Source organism: Eptatretus burgeri, chromosome 4 (genome assembly GCF_056783735.1).
Source record: "Eptatretus burgeri isolate ZD-2024b chromosome 4, Ebu_testis_v1, whole genome shotgun sequence".
In the NCBI taxonomy this organism is placed as follows: domain Eukaryota; kingdom Metazoa; phylum Chordata; class Myxini; order Myxiniformes; family Myxinidae; genus Eptatretus; species Eptatretus burgeri.
Window position 1 is genome coordinate 91445323 of NC_140964.1, and position 25463 is coordinate 91470785.

A 25463-nucleotide genomic window follows, 5' to 3' on the forward strand; every position below is an offset into this window, starting at 1 on the left:
AAGCGACTTCTCACCAAACATTGCTATGTGTTGTTGAACACACACACACACACACACACACACACACACACACACACACACACACACACACACACACACACACACACACACACACACACACACACACACACACACACACACACACAAAGTTCCATTCTGGTAATAACAGTTTATATACATACACACACATAAAGTACATAAAAACGATAAACACAAAGATTTATCTTTAAACAGAGTTCTTTGAAAGAGGAATTCAAGTGGGAAATTAGCAAAATTCAATTTAAAAAATATATCAACACACAGAACACAAAATGTCGATCTCTGCTCTGTGCCTTCACAGCTAGATCATGGCAAACACGTGGTCGGGTGGACCTTATTGTTTTTATACTTGTATCGATGTCGAAGTGAGGAGTGGATTATATTAAAAGGAGATCGCACGAAAAGGTAAAACAAAGCTATGTCCTGTAAAACATAAAATTGTACATTATCAGTGGCTTAAGCACTCAAGCAAGCACTCCAAAGAAAAGGCTCGCTTGGCACGCGACGAGCAATCACCAAACCATCATATTAAGCATACACCTCCCAGAGACACCCCAAATGTGAAAAATGTCCGAATTGGACAAATTAACACTTTTCTAGGGGTCGGAACTGCTTGTACTTTCGATTCTGGAGCTTAAATTTTGTATTTCTTCTTAGTTTAAGAGATACTCTTGGTGATCGCATGTGTGGAAATGAAATAAAGCAACAAATGCTGACGTCTCTTGTCGAATATAAGGGCCCTGTCACACCTTGACGTTTTAGCCAGCGTATGGAAAGGTCTCAAAATGTATGTAAAACGCTGGCGTACGCTGAACTATTCATGTTTTTTTCCAGTTTTGGACGTATTCATAACGAGTTGGACGTATGCATAACGTATTAGTAACGTACACAGAACGTTTCAATCACATATAGATAACTTATACCAACGAATGCTGAGCGTGTTGTCGGCGTTCACAACCTATGCCCAACGATAGTCTAACTTATGCATAGCGCGGCAGCGTATCGCCGACGATCACGTGGCGTAGGCTATTAATAGGCTGCGGCTCGACGATTCAAATCATAACCGCACTAGACATCGAAGTGTCAAGCCGCTGTCACACCTTGACGTTTTAGCCAGCGTATGCCGACGTATGAAAAGTTTGCCGAATACGCTGGCACACGTCGAATACGTTATGGGTAAGTTTTGTATACGTTAAGAGCACGCTGAAGCACGCTGGCATATGTCGTAGTACGTCGACAAATTTTCAGCAGGTTGAAAATTTTTCGACGTACTCGGCGTATGACTCACACGTTCCGCATACGCTGGCCATAAGTTGTAGGCACGTTTCGCGATTGTTGACACACGTCGACACACGTTACTTGTAAGTTACTCATAAGTCGAAACACGTCGAGGTAATGGTTAGCGTCAGTGTTCCAGACTCCCTGTTTTTTTTTTGGTTTTTTTACTTACGAAATCTTTAGATTTCGTAAGTATATTAATGACTTCCGTCCTCTGTTTGTGTGTTTGTTTGTGTGTGTTTGTTTGCTTGTAGGCACAATAACTCGACAACGGAAGAAGCTTCCAATGTCAAATTACACCACGTGATTCAGGAGGGTGATGGCTTGCGCTGATTAGATTTTGGTCAAAATAGTTCAAAGGTCAAGGTCACAGTGAGGTCAAACATTCGATTTTTGATGGTTTGGTACAGATAACTCGAGAACGGAAGAAACTACCAATGTCAAATTACACCACGTGATTCAGGAGGGTGATGGCTCGCACTGATTATATTTTGGTCAAAATCTGTCAAAGGTCAAGGTCACAGTGAGGTCAAACATTCGATTCTTGATGGTTTGGTACAGAATCATCGTAGAAACTTCTGGTTTGCGTCGCTACCTTCTCTGGAGACAGCTTTTATTAGACAAGGTCAGAGGTCAAGTTGACCATTTTGTAAGTACCAGTCTATGACTGCTTGTTTTTTCCTTCGGTATGACGGTGATGTTGACACTTCGATTTCTAATGCGGTTATGATTTAAATCGTTGAGCGGCAGCCTATTAATTATATTATATTATAACCGCACTAGAAATCGAAGTGTCAACATCACCGTCATACCGAAGGAAAAAAAAAAAACAAAAAAAAAACAGGGAGTCTGGAACACTGACGCTAAACATTACCTCGACATGTTTCGACTTATGAGTAACTTACAAGTAACGTGTGTCAACGATCGCGTGACGTGCCTACAACTTATGGCCAGCGTTATGCGGAACGGGTGAGTCATACGCCGGCATACGTCGAAAAATTTCAAGCATGGAAAATTTGTCAAACAGCTCGGCGTACTTCGACGTATGCCAGCGTACTACGACGTATGCCAGCGTGCTCTTAACGTATACAAAACTTACCCATAACGTATTCGACATGTGCCAGCGTTTTAGACAAATTTTTCATACGTCGGCATACGCTGGCTAAATCGTCAAGGTGTGACAGGGCAGTAAGCACTGCAATGTACCCAGCGATTCATAGCTACGATGAACAGACATTCGATAATATGAGTGAGGAAAGAGAAAAAAAACTTTATCGTTAAGAAATCGTGGCCTGTTCCAAGTCAAGGCAAGGTTGAGTAGGCCAAAAAACATGTTGGCTTCAGGCCCCGGCGAGGTTACCTGAGATACGCCTTTAGATCCCATCGACAACAGTGACTGAGGATGCACCTGATGAAGGATATAATTAAATAAGGCCGTTAATTATCCTCAAAAGGGGTGTTTTAATTTACCCAAACACCCAATTTTCACTCTTCCACTTCCTGGGAGTTTTCTTCGTGTGCATGCAAAGTTTCAGGCTGCTCGGTTTTATGGTTTTGGAGTTACGGAGGAGACACTGACACACTGACACACTGACACAAACACGCACACACTTATTAGTATAGCTGCTGTAAAGCTGTGCCCCTAGTTCTTCACCCAACCTCCACTTCAAACAACAACAAAAAAAAACACTTCCTAATCACTAAGACTTGCCAGGCCTGGAACCATTCTCGAATTGCCTTACACTGAATGTATCCTTTCTGTGCTAAAGTGACCGTAATTGAATGCCATATCACAAATGTGTCTGAATAAGACTTTTATTTAAAGAAGAAAGGTACCCATAGAAAAAGGATTTCATCCAGGATATAAAAAACACAGTTGATCCTCCTAATGCATCCAAGATTTATCACTCACTCAGTTGCTCCAGTCTGACAGTTTGCTTCCCGCTTTTGTATTTTGTTCACCTTTAGTGTTCCTTCATCTTTTTCCTGAGGTCCCCTCGGCAGCATCTTTCCATAAAGAAAATATTTCCATTGTCCTCTGTTCTTACCTTCAACCATGTTATTTGATGTTGCCTTGTACGATTCACCTGCATTTCCATGAGACCAATTCAGATGTTTCTGGCACTTTGACTTCCAAACCATAAGGCTACTCTGGATTGGTTAAAAGGCATAATCTCTGCGAACATGAGGTGCAACCTTCGGCGAGTCGATGATGCAAGCAGGAATTGCTTTGTCCTTCGACTCTTTTTCCATCGGTTGCCATTCTCTAAGAATTTTCATGGAGAAATCCACAATGGGATATCCTTGTGTCAAACATCCCAAAGATATGGCATCTATATTTGGGCCTTGATATGATGATAGGTTATCCTGCGTGATACCACCACTTGCCTCAATAATTAGGTTGGGGAATTCGGCCTTCAGCTTTTGTGCTAGGTTGTGCAAAGCCTGTGGAAGAGATTTGGGGAAAAGTGAAAAGAATATGAGCAAAATGAGATTTTTGTGCTGTATCAAGGTTTATGCAATAGTTGAATGGAAGATGAAAAGTTTTTGAGTGGTGATGAATGTGTGTTCAGTTTGAGGACAATGAAATTGCCTTACTGGTGGTGGTATGTTGTCCAACATAATTATATCTGCTCCAGCATTTCTTGCCTCTTTGGCCTCCTCGTGAGTACGGCACTCCACCTCTATCTTGGTGTGATACCCTGCTGTGTCTCTTGCCTCTTTCACTGCCTGCATATGCACATTCGAGTTGCACCTGCATCAACTTGCAGTTACTCTTCCCCCCCATCAATCATCAGTGCTGGTGAAAAAACATAATCATTTGAAATAAATGAACTTCGTTAACTTGTTAGCATCCAAAAGGGCAAAGGTACAATGGTATCAACTAACTGGGATATAAAAACTTGACTCACCTCTGAGATGCTTCCGATTGCCCAAATGTGATTGTCTTTGAGCATGACGGTGTCGCTTAGGTTGTGACGGTGTGTGCCAGCACCACCCACTGCTAACGCATATTTCTCCACAAGTCGGAATCCTGGCGTGGTTTTTCTTGTGCCCAACACACGACCGTGCCACCCTTGTGCTGCTTGACATGCCCGCCGTGCTTCAGTAGCAATTCCACTGGCTCGTGCAATGCAGTTGAGGGCTGCACGCTCCCCAAGCAGAATATTCCGCACAGGACCAGAGACCACTGCTACATGGCATGGGTCTGCACCGAGGTGTCTAAATGAATGGAGCAGAGGTTAGTGTCAAGGGTGTAATCCATAAGTTATATGCGTAATTAGAATGGCACTCGATAGAGCGCAAACCTCCACCAGGCTGAACAGTTTACGTTTTGTATCCCATTGAAAAGCCAGATCTGCATCCGGACCTTAAGCAAAAACTAATTGGCTTGTTCTTGTCACCTACCCAACTCATTCACCAAGTTTTGTCATAACTCATGTACAACTTTTTGAAATATCATTCTATGCTGTCAGATCCCTACATTTAAGGGGATACGTTCTGAAAAATGTCGCGAATGTCAGGGTCTGTGAATGTCGAGGCATTGTTTTATTTTTATTATTTTTTTTTACATGGTCTATGTTCATGGAAGAGCAATGACTCAACAATTCAGAACACAACTTAACAAAGGGAACAGCAGGAGAAAGGGAAAAACCATCAGCATGGCGGAGGGAGACGGACAATCAATGGATGCAGGTCGTGATGTAGGTAGTAAAAGAGAACACAAAGGGTGGACAATATAAATATGTAAGCAAAATTGTGTTTGACGAGTTTGTGATTTCGTCAAGGTCTGAGGAGAGGGAGGAGGCTGCTGCCTGTCTATCAGAAGGATGAGAGATGTCACTGCAGAGAGTAGAGTCATCAGCGAATAGACAAGCCTGGTGTTGGCTCAGTGGTTAAGGTGGCGGCTTGGGATCCTAGGGTCCTGAGTTCAAGCCCCGTCGGCCGCTGAATCAATACACCAGGGGGTTGACTCAGCCTGTCATCCTTCCGAGGTCGGTGAAATGAGTACCAGTTCCAGTGTGTGTACTAGTAGAGGGGCACTGCATCAGCGACACAGTCGTGCTTCAAGAAATGATAGCTACCCTGGCAGCTAAGCTGCCATACGACCACCACCAACAGCAAATAGACAGTATTTTCCAAATCTCAAGAATGCAAGTAGATGATGAAGATTAGGAATACAATGGGGCCTAGAACACTGCCTTGGGGTATTCCAGCCTTGAGATGGACAGGTGAAAGGGTTCTGTTGAGAGCCACACATTGACTACAAGAGGGGACGAAGTCAATAATTTAAGAGTGAAGTTAGTCTTGGATTCCATAGGCAAGTTTGGAGAGCAAGGCAGGATGCCAGACTGTATCAAAAGCTCGAGATGTATCGAGGGCCTCCACCATTGTTGGGAGAGTAGAAGCAGCATGACCAATGTCAAGTGAACTGGTCTGAATCTGAATTGATGATCTGAGATGAGGCTGTTGGAGAAAAGGAATGATTTTATGTCAACTGTGATGATGGATTCCATGACCTTGATGATGATTGGAAGTAAGCTAATTGGTCTGTAGTTAAGAGGATCCGTTTTTTCACCTTTTTAATGGAATGCTGCGATGTTGCCCGATTTCCCAGCAGACGGAAGATGACCTATGGTAAATGACAGGGTGAAAATGGCAGTGAGAGGAAGTGCAAAAGCAGCAGGACAGGATTTTTTGAACACGTGAGCCGATAATGTCCGGTCCAGTTGCAGACTCAGAGTTGATGGTTGCCAGAAACTTCCCCCTTTTGAGGTGCAAAACACCTAGAATTCAGGAGCAATTATGTACTACTGCGAAGGATGGGTACAGAGACTGAGGGTTTAGGGACACAAGATTTTGAAGCAAACACAGAATTGAGGCATTCGGCCTTCTCATGAGCAGAATTTGCTGTGGTACAATTTGAAGAGAGGGAAGGAATGGAAGGGGAGCATACTCCAGACACACTGGAGAAGGCACCATCAGGTTTTAGAGAAGGGAGACAAGTTTGAAAGTTCATTCTTGAGATCGGACAGATATTTTTTTCTGTCTCTCCTGATGGGTAGACACACACTCGTTGCGGACTTTGTGGAATTATCTGAGGTTACCTTCGGTTGGATTTGCCTTCCAGGAGGAGAATGCAAGTCGTTTTAAAACAACAGCCTCTCCACAGGATTCAGTGTACCAAGAGCAGGAGGATAGGTAAGATAACTGAAGATGAGATGGGATGAATCTGTGCATAAGAGAGAGCAGTTTTCTGTGGAAGAATCCCCAAGCTGAATTCATATCAGCAGCAGTGGATATAGGAGACCAGTCCTGATTTTCAAAAACCAAAAAAAAAAAAAACCACATGAATACGTGAAGCATGAATGGAGAAGCAGGTCACACTTTATGATCTGCGACTGTGTGGGGTCCGTGAATCGTGAGACTGTGAATGTTGGGGTCTGACAGTTTATTGTTTTTGGCCCCATCTCTCTAATATCCAGATTCAGATCTTCACCAAAGTCTAATCAAGAAAACATAATCTCCGTCTACCTTCAGTGGCGGAGGTAAATGTAGTTCACTTCTGAACTTTTTTGTGTATTGCCAATGGAAGTAATTTCTTAACCTGCTGCAGGGCTCGTTTGGCATTTCCGGCTTATGCACCTTCAGCAGTGGTGCAAAGTACAAATAATACACTGCTGAAGATGAAAAGCCAGAGGTGACAAATGAGCCCTGGAGCATGCTACCACCTACAATGGATAATTTGGCTTGCCTGTGATAATCAACATTTTATTTTAATCCACTCACTGAGTATCAACTATCTGTGGCACAGGCTTGCCTGCTGGCAGCCTCTGACCAACTGCTTCTGACCTGGACATGGACTTACCATTGGTGATCACAATATAGCATTTCTGTCAGGTGAAACAAATTTTGAGCACTGAACACTCGATCACACCAGCTTTGGAAGCAAGCATTTCTCTTGCTCTTTACAAGTACACCGAGAAATCTGGATCTGTTGGACTGGCAGGATATCTCAGAGGTAGTGTACTTGCCTTTTTACTACCTAGTCTGGGTTTGATTCCCAGTCCAACTGTAAACTGTCATCCTGATACTTAGCAAGCATTTGCATCAATTAATGTGTCCTCTTTCAGAGTAAACTCTGTCCTTTCTGCTACTATTATGCCTGATGTTGGCTCAATGGTTAGGGTGGCAGGCTTGGGATCCTAGGGTCCTGCGTTCAAATTCCGCTCGGCCGTTTAATTAATACCAGGTGGGGTTTGATTCAGCCTGTCATCCTTCCACGGTTGATGAAATGAGTACCAGTGTACTGGGGTAATAACCATTCAGGGTAATTTGCGTCGGAGTGGTGACCCATCCAGGACTGTACTCCCAGCCAAGGAAACTGCTTCAGCCACCCTCTGTGCCTTTCTGGCACAAAATGAATGGCATTATTTTTATTATTATTATTTATCTGCTACCATTAGCTGGCATACGTTCAAGATCCCACAGTGCCTTTTGAAAAAGGTAGAGCATGTGTGTTAGTATCCTGACAAGTTTATAATTTCCTGACTAAATCTACAGCCATCAGTGATGATGCAATCAGCAGACCAAATTTGTGACTGAATTCCGGTTAAATATGCATTTGCTTGTGTTAATGTCAAAATAGATCTGTTTGTTCAGGTTCACAAAGAAGCTGGCAATTTGACCATCACACCATTTACAGTTGTCAGTTATACTTTTACTGCCTATTGCATTCTGGAGATCTAAATCCACCATCTGTAAGACCTCATGACTGGTCTGAATTTGTTATTCAACAAAATTCTAACAAGTTACAATTTTTATTCCATGAAGGCATCTATAATCAAAAAGTGCAGTAATCTCACCGTAGAGGTTCATCTCCGTCCTTATAGAACCATTCCACACTGCAGCAGAGTTCAGAAAATACGGCCGACACAAATGGTGCGCCAGCGAGCACACCCGGTGTCTTGCATAGCAGTGCAGCGTGTCCTTCTTTGTCCCCAACCAGCATTCCCGCCACGTCAAAACCTGGGACATCCTCATGGAGCCAAGCACGTGCCAACTTGGACACACCATGTGGTGGTAGAATGTGCGCCAAGTTCCCTCGCACCTTCCGCTCAGAAGCTGCCATGTGGTCACGACTCCTGAGTGAAATTTCCAAGTGCAACATAGGGTTGTCATTAGCAAAATGAATGTAATGTTATGCATCACTATATCTGCTCTGGACAGTCGTCGTGAGAACACTGGATGAGCATCTCAGAGATTCTCAAAGCATGGGAGGAAAACTTGACCATCAGCATGGTCCAGAGCTTAAGGTAGAGGTGACAGAAGACTGGTGATTTCATCTCCCGAGACTCATTTTATCGTTTCAAATCTAATTCCCAGATATCCTGGTATCAAGAGTGCACATGTATGTAAGTGGCTGCAAAAGCTGGCAAGTTTAACCAGATTTACAACACTTCAACTTACAAGATGAGTAATGATTATGCTGGAAGTTGTTTCCAAGAGTGAGTAAAAATGCTGATCAATACTCCGTTACTTGTGCATAACATCGAATTTGATGTATACTCAATTTCATAAAGAAATACATGACACTGTTTGCACACTCGTTGAATTTCCTGGAAAATGAGATTCCATTTTCCAGTACTTGAAAGTCCTGGAAAAAAGAAAAAAAAAACTCCTTGAAACTCTTGGAAACTCCTGGAAAATAAACCTTTTTGTGTGCACTGTCCCTGACATATTTCTATCCTTTTTTTTGTTCAAAAATAAGCTGACATCGGTCATTTTGCCGCCAAAGGATTGATTGACCTGGATTAGGGTTATGTTCATTGATTCTGTCTGCGGTTGTAAAGTGTAGTAAAATATCAACCAACGAAAAGCATTGGAAATATATGCTCCAACAATTCATTAGCTGTTGTTCGATGACGCTGCCATAATCTCCCTGTCAGTAGCATATTGACTTCAATATTGAGTAATTAATTACATGAATAGAACGTCTCTGCGCGGAGAAACTTTTCGGCTGCAGAACAGAGAAGCAAAATGTCCAAAGTTTGTTATTTCAACACCGCGTGGCTCAGTCATCCCGACTATCGGGATTGGCTAGAAAGGGTGTCCATCCACAAAGCAAGATGTCATGTGTGCAAGAAAGTCGTAGATATTTCGAACATGGGTGAAAGCTCGCTCAAAAGTCATGCCAAGGGAACCAAACACGTGCGCTTGATGCGGCAGACGGCGGCCGATTCCCATTCGCGAATTACAGAATTTTTTGGATCAGCGAGCACATTGTGGCACCAGCAGGTATCGTCATGGATATTTGTCTATGAAATAAACTATTAAGCGTAAAACGCATCTGCCGGAATTACATTTCAATGAACACATCACGAAAAATTCCAGTTTATAGATTTGACTTTTTGTAATCAAGGGAGATAAGACTTAGCACAGCTAAAATAACAGTATAACGGGTTATTTCCCCTTAAATGATTAGTGAAATAATATCCTCATTTCTTGAACCCACAAACCGTTCAATTTATTTTAATGGTACAAAACCAATAAATAAAATAAACATTGAATGATAAGAAATTATGATTGTAATATAATATAATATAATATAAAAAAACTTAATTGAAAATTGTAAAAGGGTAAATTATTAATAAAGTTATGATAATCAATTTTTTTTATCATAGAAATTGTTCTAAAGTTTATGGCTTTGGAATCAAACCGACTGAGAAAATAAATCGTACTGATATTTAATGAAAAAAAATAATAAAAAAAACAATTAAGGAACAATTTTAAAGTTGTGGTTTAAATTTAGAGAATATTTTTTTTTAGATCCTTGTGGAGGATCTTCAAGTCTTACTCACGTTGTTGTTCTTGTGGACTTTTTTCATTTTTTTTGGAAACTCTTGAAACAGTAGGCTTTTTTGAAAGCCTACTGTTTTTATCGAAACTTCCTGAAACTTGGCGCATACTATATATGTAAAATACCCTGTGTAGACAGTAACCATTTCCGATTTTGAAAATTCCTCCTAGAAAAAAAAGTTATGACGTCAAAATATCTCCGCTAATGGAAATCGCCGAAAAAATTATCTCCGAAACGAGGCAAGCTTTATGAATCCTGTTTGTGGGAATCGAACAGGGCATTAGCAGAGATGAATTACCGCACATACGATACATCACAATGACGTCATTCCTATTTTTTGACATTTTTTGTTTCACAACCCAGAGTTTTCATTGGATCTTCGTGAAACTTGCCATGTATATGCAGAAAGCCCACGCGCAGGCAGTAACCATCTCCGATTTTGGAAATTCTTCCAAGAAAAAAGTTGACGTCATAATATCGCCGCTAATGTAAATCGCCTATCCCATTATCTCCGAAACTAGGCAAGCTGTTTGAAATTTGTTTGCGGGAATCAAGCCGAGCATTAGCGTCACAATGACGTCATATTCGTTTTTATGACGTCATCATTAAGAGGACGAGGATCTTAGCTCATTCGAGCTTGTTATATTGCTGATGACTGCTGATGTATTTAATAAATTGTGATATGAACTATGTTACAGTGGATCCGCAGATAGAGGTTGATGTAAGACTGGCACCAGCCAGCACAGCAACTACTGTTACACCGAGACCAACAACAATACAGGACTTTGTCACAAAGGATGAGGTGCTAAAGGCAGAGATTCTTTGGGCTTTACATGTTATAGAGTCCCACCAATCATACAGGTCCTGTCAAGGTATTGGAAAACTTCACAGGATGTTCCCAGATAGCGGCATTGCATCATAAGTTCAATGTGCAGAAAAGAAGGCTTCCTACTTAAACGTATTTGGTCTTGCACCGCACTTCAAAGCGCTTCTGAAACAAAAGGTTAACAGCAGTTATGTGCTACTCTGAGTCCTTGAATAAAAAAAAATCAGAAGAAGCAGATGGATTTTTACATCCGTATTTGGGATAATGATGAGGTAAAATCACGATACTTGGACTCAAAGTTTGTCAGCCATTGTACTGCTGATGACATGCTAGAGGAATTTAACACCGTGTTGGAGGGTTTAAATCCACGCAACCTGATACAGATCAGCATGGAGGGGCCCAGCGTGAATTGGAAGTTCCATCGCAGCATGCAATCACAAATGGAGACAAATTACGGGAAATCCTTGTTGGATGTAGGCTCATGTGGACTGCACATCCTCCATGGTGCGTTTCAGACCGGCGTGGAGAAGTCGGAGATAGGAATTTCTTCACTTTTAAGGGCCCTATACACCTTGTTTCGTGACTCACTTGCACGTAGAGAGGACTATCTTCGTGTCACAGATGGCACCAAGCTACCGCTAAAATTCTGCAAAACAAGATGGTTAAACAACTCACCCTGCGCACAAAGAGCGATAGAAATATGGGACAGTGTTTGCAAGTATGTTGGAGAAGTGATAAAATAATCAGTTCCTAACCCCGACAACCAGTCCTTTTCCACTGTGCAAAAAAATTTGTCAAACTCCCCGCATGCTGGCAAGATTGAAATTCTTATTTTCCGTATCCCAGGAAATTCCGCCATTCCTGACAACCTATCAAGATGATCGGCCCTTGTTGCCTTTTATTTCACTTGATTTGCATGAGTTGATACTAAGCTTACTTCAGAGATTTGTAAAGCACTCAGTCACAGAGCCTCTCACACCTGTAAAGCTGGCGTCGTTTGATGTAAGAAAAGATGATAACTACGCCGATCTGTCCAAGATTGACATTGGTCTGGCTGCCGACAAAGCTCTGAAAGAAGCTGTTCGCTCCAAGAAAGCATCCGATAGAGCAGTTTTTGAGTTTCGCAATGAATGCAGATGGCTTCTTGTGGAATTAGTGTCAAAGCTGATTGAAAAGGCACCAATCAAATATGCCCTTGCCAGACACTTAGCATGTTTTGACCCAAGACATTTCAACGAAAAGGAAGTAGCCATCCGCTACATGCGCAGACATGCGCAGTGAGTGCCCTTTGTGACGCCAAGTGGATAACACCAGAAAATGGAAATGAGACTGTCCGCCAGTACACAAGATATCTGACTGACGCTTCAGTCAAACACGCACACTTCGATCGAAAGAAAGATCGCCTCAACCATCTGTGGCATGCAGACATTGCAAAAAAGCCGGAGTTCAATAATCTGTGGGAGGTTGTGAGACAACTTTTGCTGCTGTCCCATGGACAGGCTACAGTTGAAAGGGGCTTCTCGATAAACAAAGAAATTGAGGTGGAAAATTTGAGAGACGAGTCCTTAATTGCCCAGAGAGTAATCTGTGATCATCTTCACAATGTCGGAGGGTTGCAGAAAGTTGAACTCGACAAGAAGCTGTTATTGTCTGCAAGTGCTGCACGAAGGAAGTACCAAGATTACTTGGATGAGCAGAAGCCAAACAAACAGCTGGCCTCTGTCTCGGACAGAAAACGAAAGATAGAAGGTGAATTATCGGACTTAAAATCGTGCCAAAAAAGACTCAAAACAGACATTGACTCAATGCAAAAAACAGCAGACGAGTTTTCATTGAGAGCAGAAAGAGAGAGAGATTTGTCATTTGTTAGGGCCCTGTCACACCTTGACGTTTTATCCAGCGTATGGCAAGGTCTCAAAATGTATGTAAAACGCTGGCGTACGCTGAACTATTGATGTTTTTTAAAAAGTTTTGGGCATATAATAACATGTTGGACGTATGCATAACGTATTAGTAACGTACACAGAACGTTTCAATCACATATAGATAACTTATACCAACGAATGCTGAGCGTGTTGTCGGCGTTCACAACCTATGCCCAACGATAGTCTAACTTATGCATAGCGCGGCAGCGTATCGCCGACGATCACGTGGCGTAGGCTATTCATAGGCTGCGGCTCGACGATTCAAATCATAACCGCACTAGACATCAAAGTGTGAAGCCGCTGTCACACCTTGACGTTTTAGCCAGCGTATGCCGACGTATGAAAAATTTGCCGAACCAAGCTGGCACACGTCGAATACGTTATGCGTAAGTTTTGTATACGTTAAGAGCACGCTGGCATACGTCGTAGTTTTCTGGCATACGTCGAAGTACGTTGGCATACATCGTCGTACGTCGAGAAATTTTCAGCATGTTGAAAATTTCTCGACGTACTCGGCGTATGACACACGTTCCACATACGCTGGCAAAAGTTGTAGGCACGTTACGCGATCGTTGACACACGTTACTTGTAAGTTACTCATAAGTCGAAACACGTTGAGGTAATGGTTAGCGTCAGTGTTCCAGACTCCCTGGTTTTTTTTTTGGTTTTTTTTTTTCTTCGGTATGACGGTGATGTTCACACTTCGATTTCTAGTGCGGTTAAGATTTAAATCGTTGAGCGGCAGCCTATTAATTATATTATATTGTAAGCGCACTCGAAATCGAAGTGTTAACCTCACCGTCATACCGAAGAAAAAAAACAAAAAAAAATAAAAATAAAAAACCAGGGAGTCTGGAACACTGACGCTATCAATTACCTTGATGTGTTTCTACTTATGAGTCACGTACAAGTGATGTGTGTCAACGATCGCGTAACGTGCCTACAACTTATGGCCAGCATTATGCGGAATGTGTGAGTCATACGCTGTCATACGTCGAAAAATTTAAAGCATGGAAAATTTGTCTAACACCTCGGCGTACTACGACGTATGCCAGCGTACAAAGACGTATGCCAGCGTGCTCTTAACGTATACAAAACTTACCCATAACGTATTCGACGTGTGCCAGCTTGGTTCGGCAAATTTTGCATACGTCAGACATACGCTGGCTAAAACGTCAAGGTGTGACAGGGCCTTAAGTAGAGCTCACAATTTGAGAGAGACCTCCAAAAAAGAAAGAAAAATAATTGATAGTTAGAGAAACTTGTGGTAGAAAATGTTAGGCTTCTGAGAAACCTGTAAATGCTTGTGACACTTACGGATGACATGCCAGTCAGTTCAACAAAGGTGACTTGTTGATAACAAGTGACATTAAATGCAAAAACTTCTAAGAAAGTATGTAAAAAGTATTTTCTTCACAGATTTATTAATAGATACATTTTCTTGTCTTGTAAGATAAAACAGTTTTGTGTGAAATTGCCTTTAAATATTGCAGCTTAATTGCAGCTTTTAAGATAAGTATGTAAAAGTGTTTTGTTTTTTCCAAAGATTTGTAGTTTTTTAATTAATATGTACGTTTTCATGTTTTATACAGTAAAACAGTGTTGGGTGTAATTGCCTTTACTTACATGTATTGCAGTTCAATCATGAAAACAATTAATAAAAAAAAGACTGATTATAGAATTTTGTGCGTTCCTCCGATCAGTAAATTGTTGAACACAAGGTATAACGCAAGCATTAAGTTTCCTTGAAAATGACAATTTGTCCTAGAAAACTCCTGGAATTTCATTCAGTCAGGACTATATGAACCCTGCATGACCATGAAGGATTTGGATTCTAATAACTGAGCTAGTCTCAGGAAAACTACCATGTAGCTTTCAAATTAGCGATAAATACTCTGATTGATTATTCGTTAATAAAATTTATCCCTTTTGAACCCTGAGCTCCTTGGACTTTCGGCTCTCCCACCCTGGTCTCCCTGGAGAAAAATCGGACCGCTCGGTTCTATGGAGGTTTGAATAGCGGTCGGTAAACCAGATGCCCAGGTATATGGAGACCACCATCTCTCTGGATATCTCTCGAGCCTTTGAAGCTGTCTGGCTTGATTTTTAAGTTCTCTTTCTTTGGTATTCAGGCTCCTTTGCTCAGGTGGTTGTCTGATTTCTTCTATGAGTGGAAACAGTGGGTGGCCCTTGATGATATCCTTTCCCATGATCTTTCCCTTCAGGCTGGGGTTCTACAAGGCAGGACCGACATTATTCTTGATCTACGTCAACAATCTGATTTTGTTGAAAACCAACTTTACCATTCTGCCGATTACTGCACCCTTTGTATAAAACATAGTGGCAATACCTCTGGGCGCTCACCTGGTAGCAGCTGGCCAACAAAACCAGGGAACCACTGGTTGGTGTGGATGACCCACAAAATATGTAACAGAGAAGAAAGTAAATACCTATCGATTTTTTTATTTTTTTTTAAGCCATGAACAAATATTGGTACATCACGGGTGATGAAGTTTGTGGTCAAGTTTTATCGAAATTGTGTGTGTAGTTTCAGAGAAAAAAAGCAAATACATCTTTTGGGGGGCAACCCCCCTGGAGACACCCTTCGACCCCAATTTTATTTTAATGGTGTGAACAATCTTTGGTACATACACGATGATGAACGTTGTGGTAAAGTTTCATCGAAATGGTATTTGTAGTTTCAGAGAAGAAGTTGAAAGTATTTGTGGAAGGACGGACGGACGACACACCATCCCATGATCTCCCCCGCTACTACGTTCCAGGTGGGCTAAAAATACATGACACTTGTGAAAGGATGACCACTACTGAATCCCTTTTGTCAGATCTGGACAAGATAAGCCACTGGTTAGCTACTTGGAATGTGTCATTCAATGCCGACAAATAACACTGTCTCTCCACAAGGATTGGCAATCAAACTATCCAATCCACTTCTTTGGACAGCCACAGGAAGAGGTGTAATTCTTGGAACTCCTTGGCTTCACTATCTCATGGGAGGATCATATATCCAAGCTCACATCAAAGGCCGGTTGCCGTCTGCATATTTTCCGTCGAGCTAAGGTATTCCTAAGCCACAACAAGCTCATCAGTGTTCAAATCTCCATCGAGTATGGCTCCCCACCTTGGGCTGGTGCTCCTGCTTCCAACCTTGCCCTCTTGGGAAGCCAAAAACAAGGCTTTCCACACCATTGGAATATCAACACATGAAGGGGATTCCCAAGGACACTCTCCCACTGGCAGCAAGGATGGGCTCTCCATTTTATACAAACTTACATCTGGCCTTGCTCCTCCTGCCCCCTCTTACCTCGACCCTCCCAAAGTCCAAATTGGTTGTTCACTTGCATTCATTCACCCCCTTACTCCCACTTGTGAAATCATCTCCCTGTGCCCACTCTCATCCTCTTTACTTCAGCGTTTCAAATGTGGCTGCCCATCACGACCTGATGAGCTCTCACCTGTGCAATCCACAAGCTCATTTGCACAGGCTGATTCTTTCCTTCCCTGTTGCTCTCCAAGCCACTGTCAAGTCATTTTGGTGTTATTCCTCCTTGTGTATATCCATTGTACTCGCTATCCCCTGGTAGTTTGCGACCTGCTGCCCTTTTGCTCCTCCATGAGTTTAGATAAATTGTACTTATTGAACAATTGTGCATGAGCTTCAGGTTAAACAACTCAAATCTCAAAAAAACTAGTGGTATGGATGTTTCATCTTCCATGTTTTTATTAATTTGGAAAAATGCACCATTAGGCAGCAAATGCATCTCCACGCTCTCACAGAGGTAGCGAGTGCAGTTACCTTGGAGTGGATCGAGCGAGCTGTCTGCGTTACTCATTGCCTCACAGGCAAGGTGCTGCACCATAAAGTACCGGAACATAGTCCCTCAGATGGACATTGAGCCAGGTGTCCCATATATGCTATAATTAGTTGTTCGATGTTCGGGTAGTTATTAGGTACTGTTGTATTTTTAAAATCACAACTCCATCAAAGCGAGGTGCCGGCGTCACCTCCCTCTCTCTCTTGCACTTTATCAACACCATGTACACTCAATCTATTAATGGTGTACATACTTCATGGGGGGGGGGGGCAGTGGGAGAAGAACAGGACATGTTTTGGTGGGGGGGCAGTGGGGGAAGAACAAGGACATGTTTTTTTGGGGGGGAGGGATGGTAGAGGATGTGGAATGAACCACAGTACATTCACTTTTTGATGAGAACTTCTAACAGACAGCACAGGTCCATACCTCATCAATCACCTATCCATACCTTATCAATCACCTATCCATACCTCATCAATCACCTATCAATATCTATACCTTATCAATCACCTATCCATACCTCATCAATCACCTATCCATACCTCATCAATCACCTATCCATACCTCATCAATCACCTATGCATACCTTATCAATCACCTATCCATACCTCAATCACCTATCAATATCTATACCTTATTAATCACCTATCCATACCTCATCAATCACCTATCCATACCTCATCAATCACCTATCCATACCTTATCAATCACCTATCCATACCTTATCAATCACCTATCCATACCTTATCAATCACCTATCCATACCTTATGCTATCAACCATCTTGTCAATGTCTGTGTACCCCTCTTATTCCAGTCTCCCCAATACTTCCATGAACAAGACTTATCTAATTCCAGTTTAAACCAATCTACTCTTGCACTGCTGATACTTTTCCAGATTAGTAAGGGCAGAAAGTTAGTTAGTTAATCACCAAGATTGCTAATTATAACTTCTATAAGGCAAAGTGGACGCTTTGTACAAAAGAGAACGTGAGCGGACAAACAATGAAGACCACACAGCAAAGGATGGAGCTTAAAGGGTTAACAGATGTTAATATGCTCCGAGGTTTTGACGTACGAGTTCGGTTCGCACGGACTCGCGATTCAAGCCTTCGGTGCAAAGACGTACCGATGGAGGACCTCCGGGCTTTGGGACGACGATGGAAGTGGAACAGGCAAATGGGGACGAGGATATTTTGACCTGCAAAGAATGGGGGCGGGAGTAGTGGGAGGGGCGGGGAGTAGTGGGAGGGGGCGGGGAATAGTGGGAGGGGCGGGGAATAGTGGGAGGGGGCGGGGAGTAGTGGGAGGGTTTGATTGGTCACGGGGAGTTCGAGAATGGGTCATGAGAGGAGAGGGGGGAGTTCCCACTCACCATGTTGTACGAAACAAATCCTCTTTCAAATTGCATTTTCCTTATTGCTCGAGTGATACTTTCTTCATACATCTTCAATATTATACAATTCAAAGTTAAATGACACAAGTAACGGAGCATTCCAAGGACACCGGCGCTCATGGCAAATAAATAAATTAATCGGACGCGCGCGATCGGCGTCCCGGTCATACCCTCGTGCGGCACGTGGAGAAATCCTCGCGGTTCGGGGTGGTGGCTCGAGAACCGCTGGTTCTGAGGAGACCTGTTTTTTAACCGTTGAATTAACACCAGGGGGGTTGACTCAGCCTGCCATCCTTCCGAGGTCGGCGAAATGAGTACCAGTGGATTGGTAATAGTCTGCGCCCCGAACCAATGATGCAACCAGCGGCCAAAAGAGGGCAACACTCGAGGGGAAGGGAAGCATGTGGACGCGGAATTGGGAGGGAGCGGTGAACTTCTGAGGTAAATGTGTACAAATGATACTTCGTCACGACGTGGTCATTATTATGGACTCGGAATTGGGAGGGAGCGGTGAACTTCTGAGGTAAATGTGTACAAATGATACTTCGTCACGACGTCGTCATTATTATGGACGCGGAATTGGGAGGGAGCGGTGAACTTCTGAGGTAAATGTGTACAAATGATACTTCGTCACGACGTCGTCATTATTATGGACACGGAATTGGAGTGGGCGATGTGCAATAATTGATTGATTCAGGAATTAATTGTGTAGGTGAAATTAGTAGTGATCGTAAAATGATTCATTTATCATTCATAAACCATCACCGCTTCATCCGAATCTGTAACAACATCTGTATCTGTTATCGTTTTGGTTACAAGTGTGACGTCATCCTATTAACACCTGTATTTGTATTGTGTCGCAAGGCAGGTGAGACACTCCTTTCCTGATTGCTCTCTTCGTGATTATGTACAAATTGGATGTGTGTGTGTGTGTGTGTGTGTGTGTGTGTGTGTGTGTGTGTGTGTGTGTGTGTGTGTGTGTGTGTGTGTGTGTGTGTGTGTGTGTGTGTGTGTGTGTGTGTGTGTGTGTGTGTGTCATCATGAGCTCGTGTGTATATTGTTACGCTGTGGAAATTCACAATACACCATAAAGGAGCTTAGATCAGTTATGACTGTAAGTAATTGTGTAGTTAGATTTCCCCACCATTGTTTAGAGGGATTTTCCGTGTTCACTGGGCTGTGATCCTTTGAGATAGCCGTTTTTCTTTTCTCTATCATTATTTTGGACCAATCATACCCCAACAACCAAATCGCCACCACCAACATCATTCCCAAACAACTACAACTCAAACACCACCACCTTCGCCTCTTTGCCTCCACAACTCCATCCCGCAAACGACGCCCGCCAACAACCGAACTCCCACCACCTCCGCCTTTCTACCACACGTCGTGCCATGGGCTGTGAATGCGTTCCTTTCGCCCCGAAAAGCGGATCAGGAATGCTTCACACCCCTTTTCATCCATCCAATGACCGAGCACCGGGTAGTGTAGCCCCGCCTCCGAACCCACTGTGAATGCGTTCCTTTCGCCCCGAAAATTGGATCAGGAATGCTTCACGCCCCCTTTTCATCCATCCAATGACTGAGCATCGGGTGGTATAGCCCCGCCTCCGAACCCGCTGTGATCCAGAAATTTACATATACGCCCCTCCCCCGGGCTATATAGGCGCGAGCACAGCGCAGCTTGGGGGGGGGGGGAAGTCATGTGGAAGTCAAGGTGCGCAGTACGTCGGCAGAAAACCAAGTGGGAGCAGTGGAGTGGCAGCGGCGGAGTGTCGGGAGACGAAGTCAAGTCTGCAGGGCAGTCGAGTCGGGAGACGGAGCTCGAAGCCGACGGGAAAGGCAGATGGGGAGCGCCGGAGAGAGCTCGCCGACCACGCTAGGGGCACGAAGCCAGGCGCAGCTACGCTGACATTGCGGGTAGGACCCTTCGGTCTCATGGACCTGGCCGCTCATCCAGGCTACACGCGCATTAGGCCCACGGGCCCAGTCTGACTCCCTTGCCTTTGAGGGGGTCTTTCCTTTGCTTTTGTGTGAATGCGTGTTGTGGCACCGTGTCTTGTAAAGTAGAAACTGTTTAAGTGCATGTAAATAAACCTTTGCTTGTAGTCGGTTGTAATTCTTACTTTCATTGCTTTGACTGTTATACGTGCTTGCCTTGTCTGAGTGTGGAATAAATGTACTTGTCGAACTGTTCCCTGTTTCGTTGTGTCGTTCCTTTGTTTGAAAGTTCCATCTTGCATCACGGAAAGAATTGGTGGAAGGGTGTAAGCACCCGGTAAATAATCACGTCCGTCGGGGCCGGCGATAACACTGCTCGGTTATCACTGAAGCACGGAACGGACCGCTTAAGCGGTTCGTGTCCTCGGCCGGCCAGCGGCGAGGTATGATCGCCCGGTTAACGACCCACGCAGGTACTTAGGTAGGTCGAGTTTGGCGAACAACCCTATCCTGCGCAGGTGGCCGATTGGCACGATTGTGGTGGGGTCGAAAGACCCACCCGTGACTCGCTCCTGGCGATAGTTCTAAGGAGGGTCACGACTGAATTGTGCGTTCCGGTGGGCGACGCAGTCGTGATTAGAGTTACGGCCGATCGCACGCCGGGCGGACCGAAATTCGTAACAATATCATCATGAGCGTGTGTGTGTGTGTGTGTGTGTGTGTGTGTGTGTGTGTGTGTGTGTGTGTGTGTGTGTGTGTGTGTGTGTGTGTGTGTGTGTGTGTGTGCAAAGCTGCTCCTTGCTTGATAATAACGGAAAGAAAGTGCTTCATACGAGGCTGTGATCTCTCTCGCTCACCGCAAGACGTCACTATTCAGTCACAGCAACACCTTGTGAAGGTGTGTAACTAAAATCAAAAACAGAAGATACCTGCTTTAACAAATGTATTGTCATTATTCAGAATTAAATGATGAGGTTAGGATTCAAGATGTTTGCACGACACACAGTACAAGCATAGGGAGGATGAACAAAGACATTTCACATCTATATATGTAATGGAAGTGAATTTTTTTTTACCGATTATAAGATCCTGTACATTGAGAAAGGACTCGACCGGAGTGAGCGAGTCGGTCACTCCACTGTTTCCATGTGGGTGTCTCCTCCATGAGCTCAAGCTCCTTGATCGGTTTCAGGTACTTTAAAGGACAAAATAGAATACCCACAGAAAGGGAACAAGTTAACAAGAACTGTCTGTAGTTTCTCCGATGTGAATATAAGTTCTGACAGTCGTGGGAACAATCGAATCAGAAAAGGTTTCAAGACTTAATTTGAAAAAGTTTTCCGATTATGTTGATTTATTATTATGATTCCTCTCATCATAGACTGGAATGTTTAACCTCAATAATCAATTTGGAACACCAAATGTGAATCATCAAATGTTTATTTCAAATTGATGACGTCACAGTCAAAGTATCCAAGTCGCTCTTTGAAGTTTGATTAATTGTTCATCTGATGAAATACACGTCAGAGAAAGTTGAGCATGGACTGTCTTTACTGGTAAACTGCAGGTTCGACAAGTGACTTGAGCCAAATTCAGAGGTTTTGTTGATTTATTAAAGAAAACAACGAGGATGTCTTTCACGTCACTGTTTTGGACAAAAAATAACGTCACCACTTTATTTATTTATTTTTTGTATACAATGTCGAGGCTCGTATAATAGCTAACAACAAGGGGAGCAGGAGATAAGAGGGACTGGAGAGGGAAGGACAAAACAGTGGGGAATAGAGACATTTAGAGATCTGTGGAAGGGAGAGGGATGGGGTGGGGAACATGGGGTATACAAGATGGACACCACAGGGACTTTCAGGAAGGAAGGAAATTTTAAGGAGGTGGGTTTGGGGTGGATTATCGGGGGCAGAAAAGATCATGGATTTTGGATGGGGGAAGACAAGAGATGGTGGTGAGCAGACCTGGAGGGATGAGTGAGATTGAAGAGAGTGAGGGAGTTTGCTCCAGAGGCAGGAAAAAAGAGGAATGAAAAAGTGAAGGTGAGCAGTGATTCATGATTTTGGTAGTTTTACCGGAAGGGGTTGTTGGTGGACCTTGAGCGCTTTGCGGAAATATTGGGGGGGGGGGCGTGATGCCAGAGAGGAGACTGTATAAGACAGAAAGACCACCGACCTGTCTGTGGTGAGAGAGTGAGAGGTTCAAAGACTCAGCTTCATCGTGGGAGGTACCAATGATACGAAATGCCTTGGTTTCCACAACGTGAAGCCAAGAAAGGTGAGAGGCAGGAGCACCAGCCCAGAGGGGAGAGCAGTACTCCATCAGGCTATGGATGAAAGCTTTGTACGTGGTGAGAAGATCGGATGTGCCGAGGAAGTTCTTTGTACGACGGAGGATGACCACTCGCCGACTGGCTTTGGAGGCCAGCTTGACCACAAAATGGAAAGCAGCGCATCATTTTAACAGTGTCCCTTTAAGAGAGTTGACCACACACAATTGTGAGCGGAACTGAGGAAGGAGATCAGTCAGGATTGTGACGGACATTTGGAAGCCTGTTCCGGGCTGTGTTGTCAGCCATCCTGGGGGTGGAATCCTGAGATTTTCGTGTTGGTTTTGGAGGTAATGCAACACGTGATTCATCACGACTCCACAGTGAAATAACTCCAGATAAAAACCCCAAACGAACACTTGTGTCCAAGTTTTTAACGAGCAAGTGAGAGTCTACTGGGTAACATGTCGTTATTTTGGAGGGAAACGTCGACGTGATCTGTGTGGTGAGGTGATCTGGTCAGGCATACGCAGTGCTATCAAGAACACAACCAGAATCAAGGATTAATTGTAATAAACAACTGGTAAACGATGATTCAAAAATAACAACCACCAAACGTTGGAGGCGCGAAGCATGCCGGGATATTGTGAAGCCACGCCTCCTCTCCCATTGTGTGTGTTATTTAATTAACCGTTAAACGATGACTCGTTCATGTAAATGTCGACACCCTGAAAACGTGACGTGTGCCGTCTTCTAATTAGACCAAAATTAAATTAGGAACATGTGGTTATTTGATTTGCGGGGAGAGAACGCAGTTCGAGGAGGTTCGAGATATTAAAATGATTATTTGTGTTCGACAATCCTCCTTTTACAAACTCTTGAGGATGTTTTAAGGGAATTTAAACAATGACGTTTTTACAAGATTTCCCGTCGTGGAAACGCTCAACAAATCCTCCAATGAATTGTGACCTCATTTCTGCTCGACGGGATGAGAAACGGTTGGAATGTGAATGTTTTCGAGTGAGAAGAAACACAGCGAGTGGGATCCCGAAACGCGTGTTTCCAACGACGTCGTCTTTTACTCTAGAAAACAAACAACCAAACGGGATTACCCGGCAATCCTGACTTGAACACCTCAACTAGCTCCAAATGAGGGATTTTACTGTGTGGTACTCTACCTTAACTAGCTGTACATAAGGGATTTTACCATGTGGTACTATACCTTAACTAGCTCTACATAAGGGATTTTACCATGTGGTACTAGTATTACTGAGGGTGTCAAAATGGTTGGTGTGATGCGTCTAGTGTGGTAGTTCAGTGTAGCTTCCACCGCTGACTAGTAGTAATGTGAAAAGGAGAGCAGAGTGTGTAAGCCTTTCCCTGTCAGTACATAGCCTCTCCATCAGCAAGCCTCATGTAGTCCCTCCTCGAGGTGACACACGCAAACTGAGCACCTTGCGGGCTCAGGCTAAATTACAAGGGACACGGAAGAGATCTGGCTCCGAGACATGTGGCATGGAAGCCCTCCGGCGTGAGGACGTGCCCTGGTGCCCATGAACCAGATCTCGAGCTATAGGTAAGTATCCCCATTTCCTTGTGGGGGTCTTGGGATAGAGATAGACCAAGACTAAGGGAGAAAACCCTGACAGAAAACCTGGAGTGGACCCCCAAAGGTGGTTACGTGGTAGTTTTTTTACACATCTCAGGCAACTCCAGCAATCAAACTGGTGCCAAACGTCATGTCCTGCACTCCCTTGGATTCCGCCAGCAAGGTCGAGAGGGGGATTCTGATGCTTGGGCAACCCATGATCTCCACACACCCTGCCCAGGCATGCGCCATAACATTTTGAGATGTCATGCTATATATTGTTTTTGTATTTGCTATATATTATTTTTGTATTTGCTATATATTGTTTTTGTATATGCTACATATTGTTTTTGTATATGCTATATACATTGTTTTTGTATATGCTATATATTGTTTTTGTATATGCTTATATTGTTTTTGTATATGCTATAGATTGTTTTTGTATATGCTTTATATTGTTTTTGTATACTAGTGCGTGCCCGTACGTGCAGCTTCGTTCCTTCACTCTCGTAAACGACGACTGGATTAGGGAATTATTTCAATTAGATCGGACCAACCGTATCATAAATGGCCATAACTTGGGAAACACCTGGGAAACATACTCAGGTCCCCAGCGTCAATTGTGACGTCATATGAAACGAAGAAGAAGAAGAATTGTGACGCCCCCCTCTCTTGCCCCCCCTCTCTCCCCCTCTCTCTCTCTCACCCCTCTCTTTCTCCCCTCTCTCTCGCTCTCCTCTCTCTCGCTCCCCCCTCTCTTGCGCCCCTCCCCCTATTCTCACACTCCTCTCTCTCCCCCTCCTCTCTCCCCCTCCTCTCTCACCCCTCCTCTCTCTCGCCCCCACTCTCACCCCCTCTCCCGTCCCCTCTCGCCCCCTCCTCTCTCCCCCTCTCTTGAATTGTGACACCCCCTCTCGTCCCCCTCTCGTCCCCCCTCTCGTCCCCCTCTCGTCCCCCCTCTCGTCCCCCCTCTCGTCCCCCCTCTCGTCCCCCCTCTCGTCCCCCCTCTCGTCCCCCTCTCGTCCCCCCTCTCGTCCCCCTCTCGTCCCCCCTCTCGTCCCCCTCTCGTCCCCCTCTCGTCCCCCCTCTCGTCCCCCTCCTGTCCCCCCTCCCGTCCCCCTCCCGTCCCCCTCCCGTCCCCCCTCCCGTCCCCCTCCCGTCCCCCCTTCCCGTCCCCCCTTCCCGTCCCCCCTTCCCGTCCCCCCTTCCCGTCCCCCTTCCCGTCCCCCCTTCCCGTCCCCCTTCCCGTCCCCCCTCTCGTCCCCCCTCTCGTCCCCCTCTCTCGTCCCCCCTCTCGTCCCCCCTCTCGTCCCCCCTCTCGTCCCCCCTCCCGTCCCCCTTCCCGTCCCCCCTTCCCGTCCCCCTTCCCGTCCCCCTTCCCGTCCCCCTCCCGTCCCCCTCCCGTCCCCCTCCCGTCCCCCTCCCGTCCCCCCTCCCGTCCCCCCTCCCGTCCCCCCTCCCGTCCCCCCTCCCGTCCCCCCTCTCGTCCCCCCTCTCGTCCCCCC

General features: G+C 44.4%; 1 protein-coding gene across 2 annotated transcripts; it reads right to left on the reverse strand.

Annotated features, from left to right (window-relative positions):
• Positions 1 to 3118: 3118 nt before the first annotated feature.
• On the reverse strand, positions 3119 to 18484 carry QPRT (quinolinate phosphoribosyltransferase). Of its 2 annotated transcripts, none has more exons than XM_085879303.1 (6): positions 18326 to 18484; positions 17889 to 17960; positions 8184 to 8462; positions 4230 to 4539; positions 3916 to 4047; positions 3119 to 3762 (listed from the first exon to the last, which is right to left on the reverse strand). In XM_085879303.1, exons 3-6 carry the CDS (start codon positions 8447 to 8449, stop codon positions 3478 to 3480), a joined length of 993 nt encoding a protein of 330 aa, XP_085735429.1. In that variant the 5' UTR covers positions 8450 to 8462; positions 17889 to 17960; positions 18326 to 18484; the 3' UTR covers positions 3119 to 3477. The 2 variants fall into 2 exon arrangements, with proteins under 2 accessions (XP_085735429.1, XP_085735430.1); XM_085879304.1 differs by having other exon boundaries at positions 17838 to 17960; positions 18326 to 18482.
• Between the last annotated feature and the right edge of the window lie 6979 nt (positions 18485 to 25463).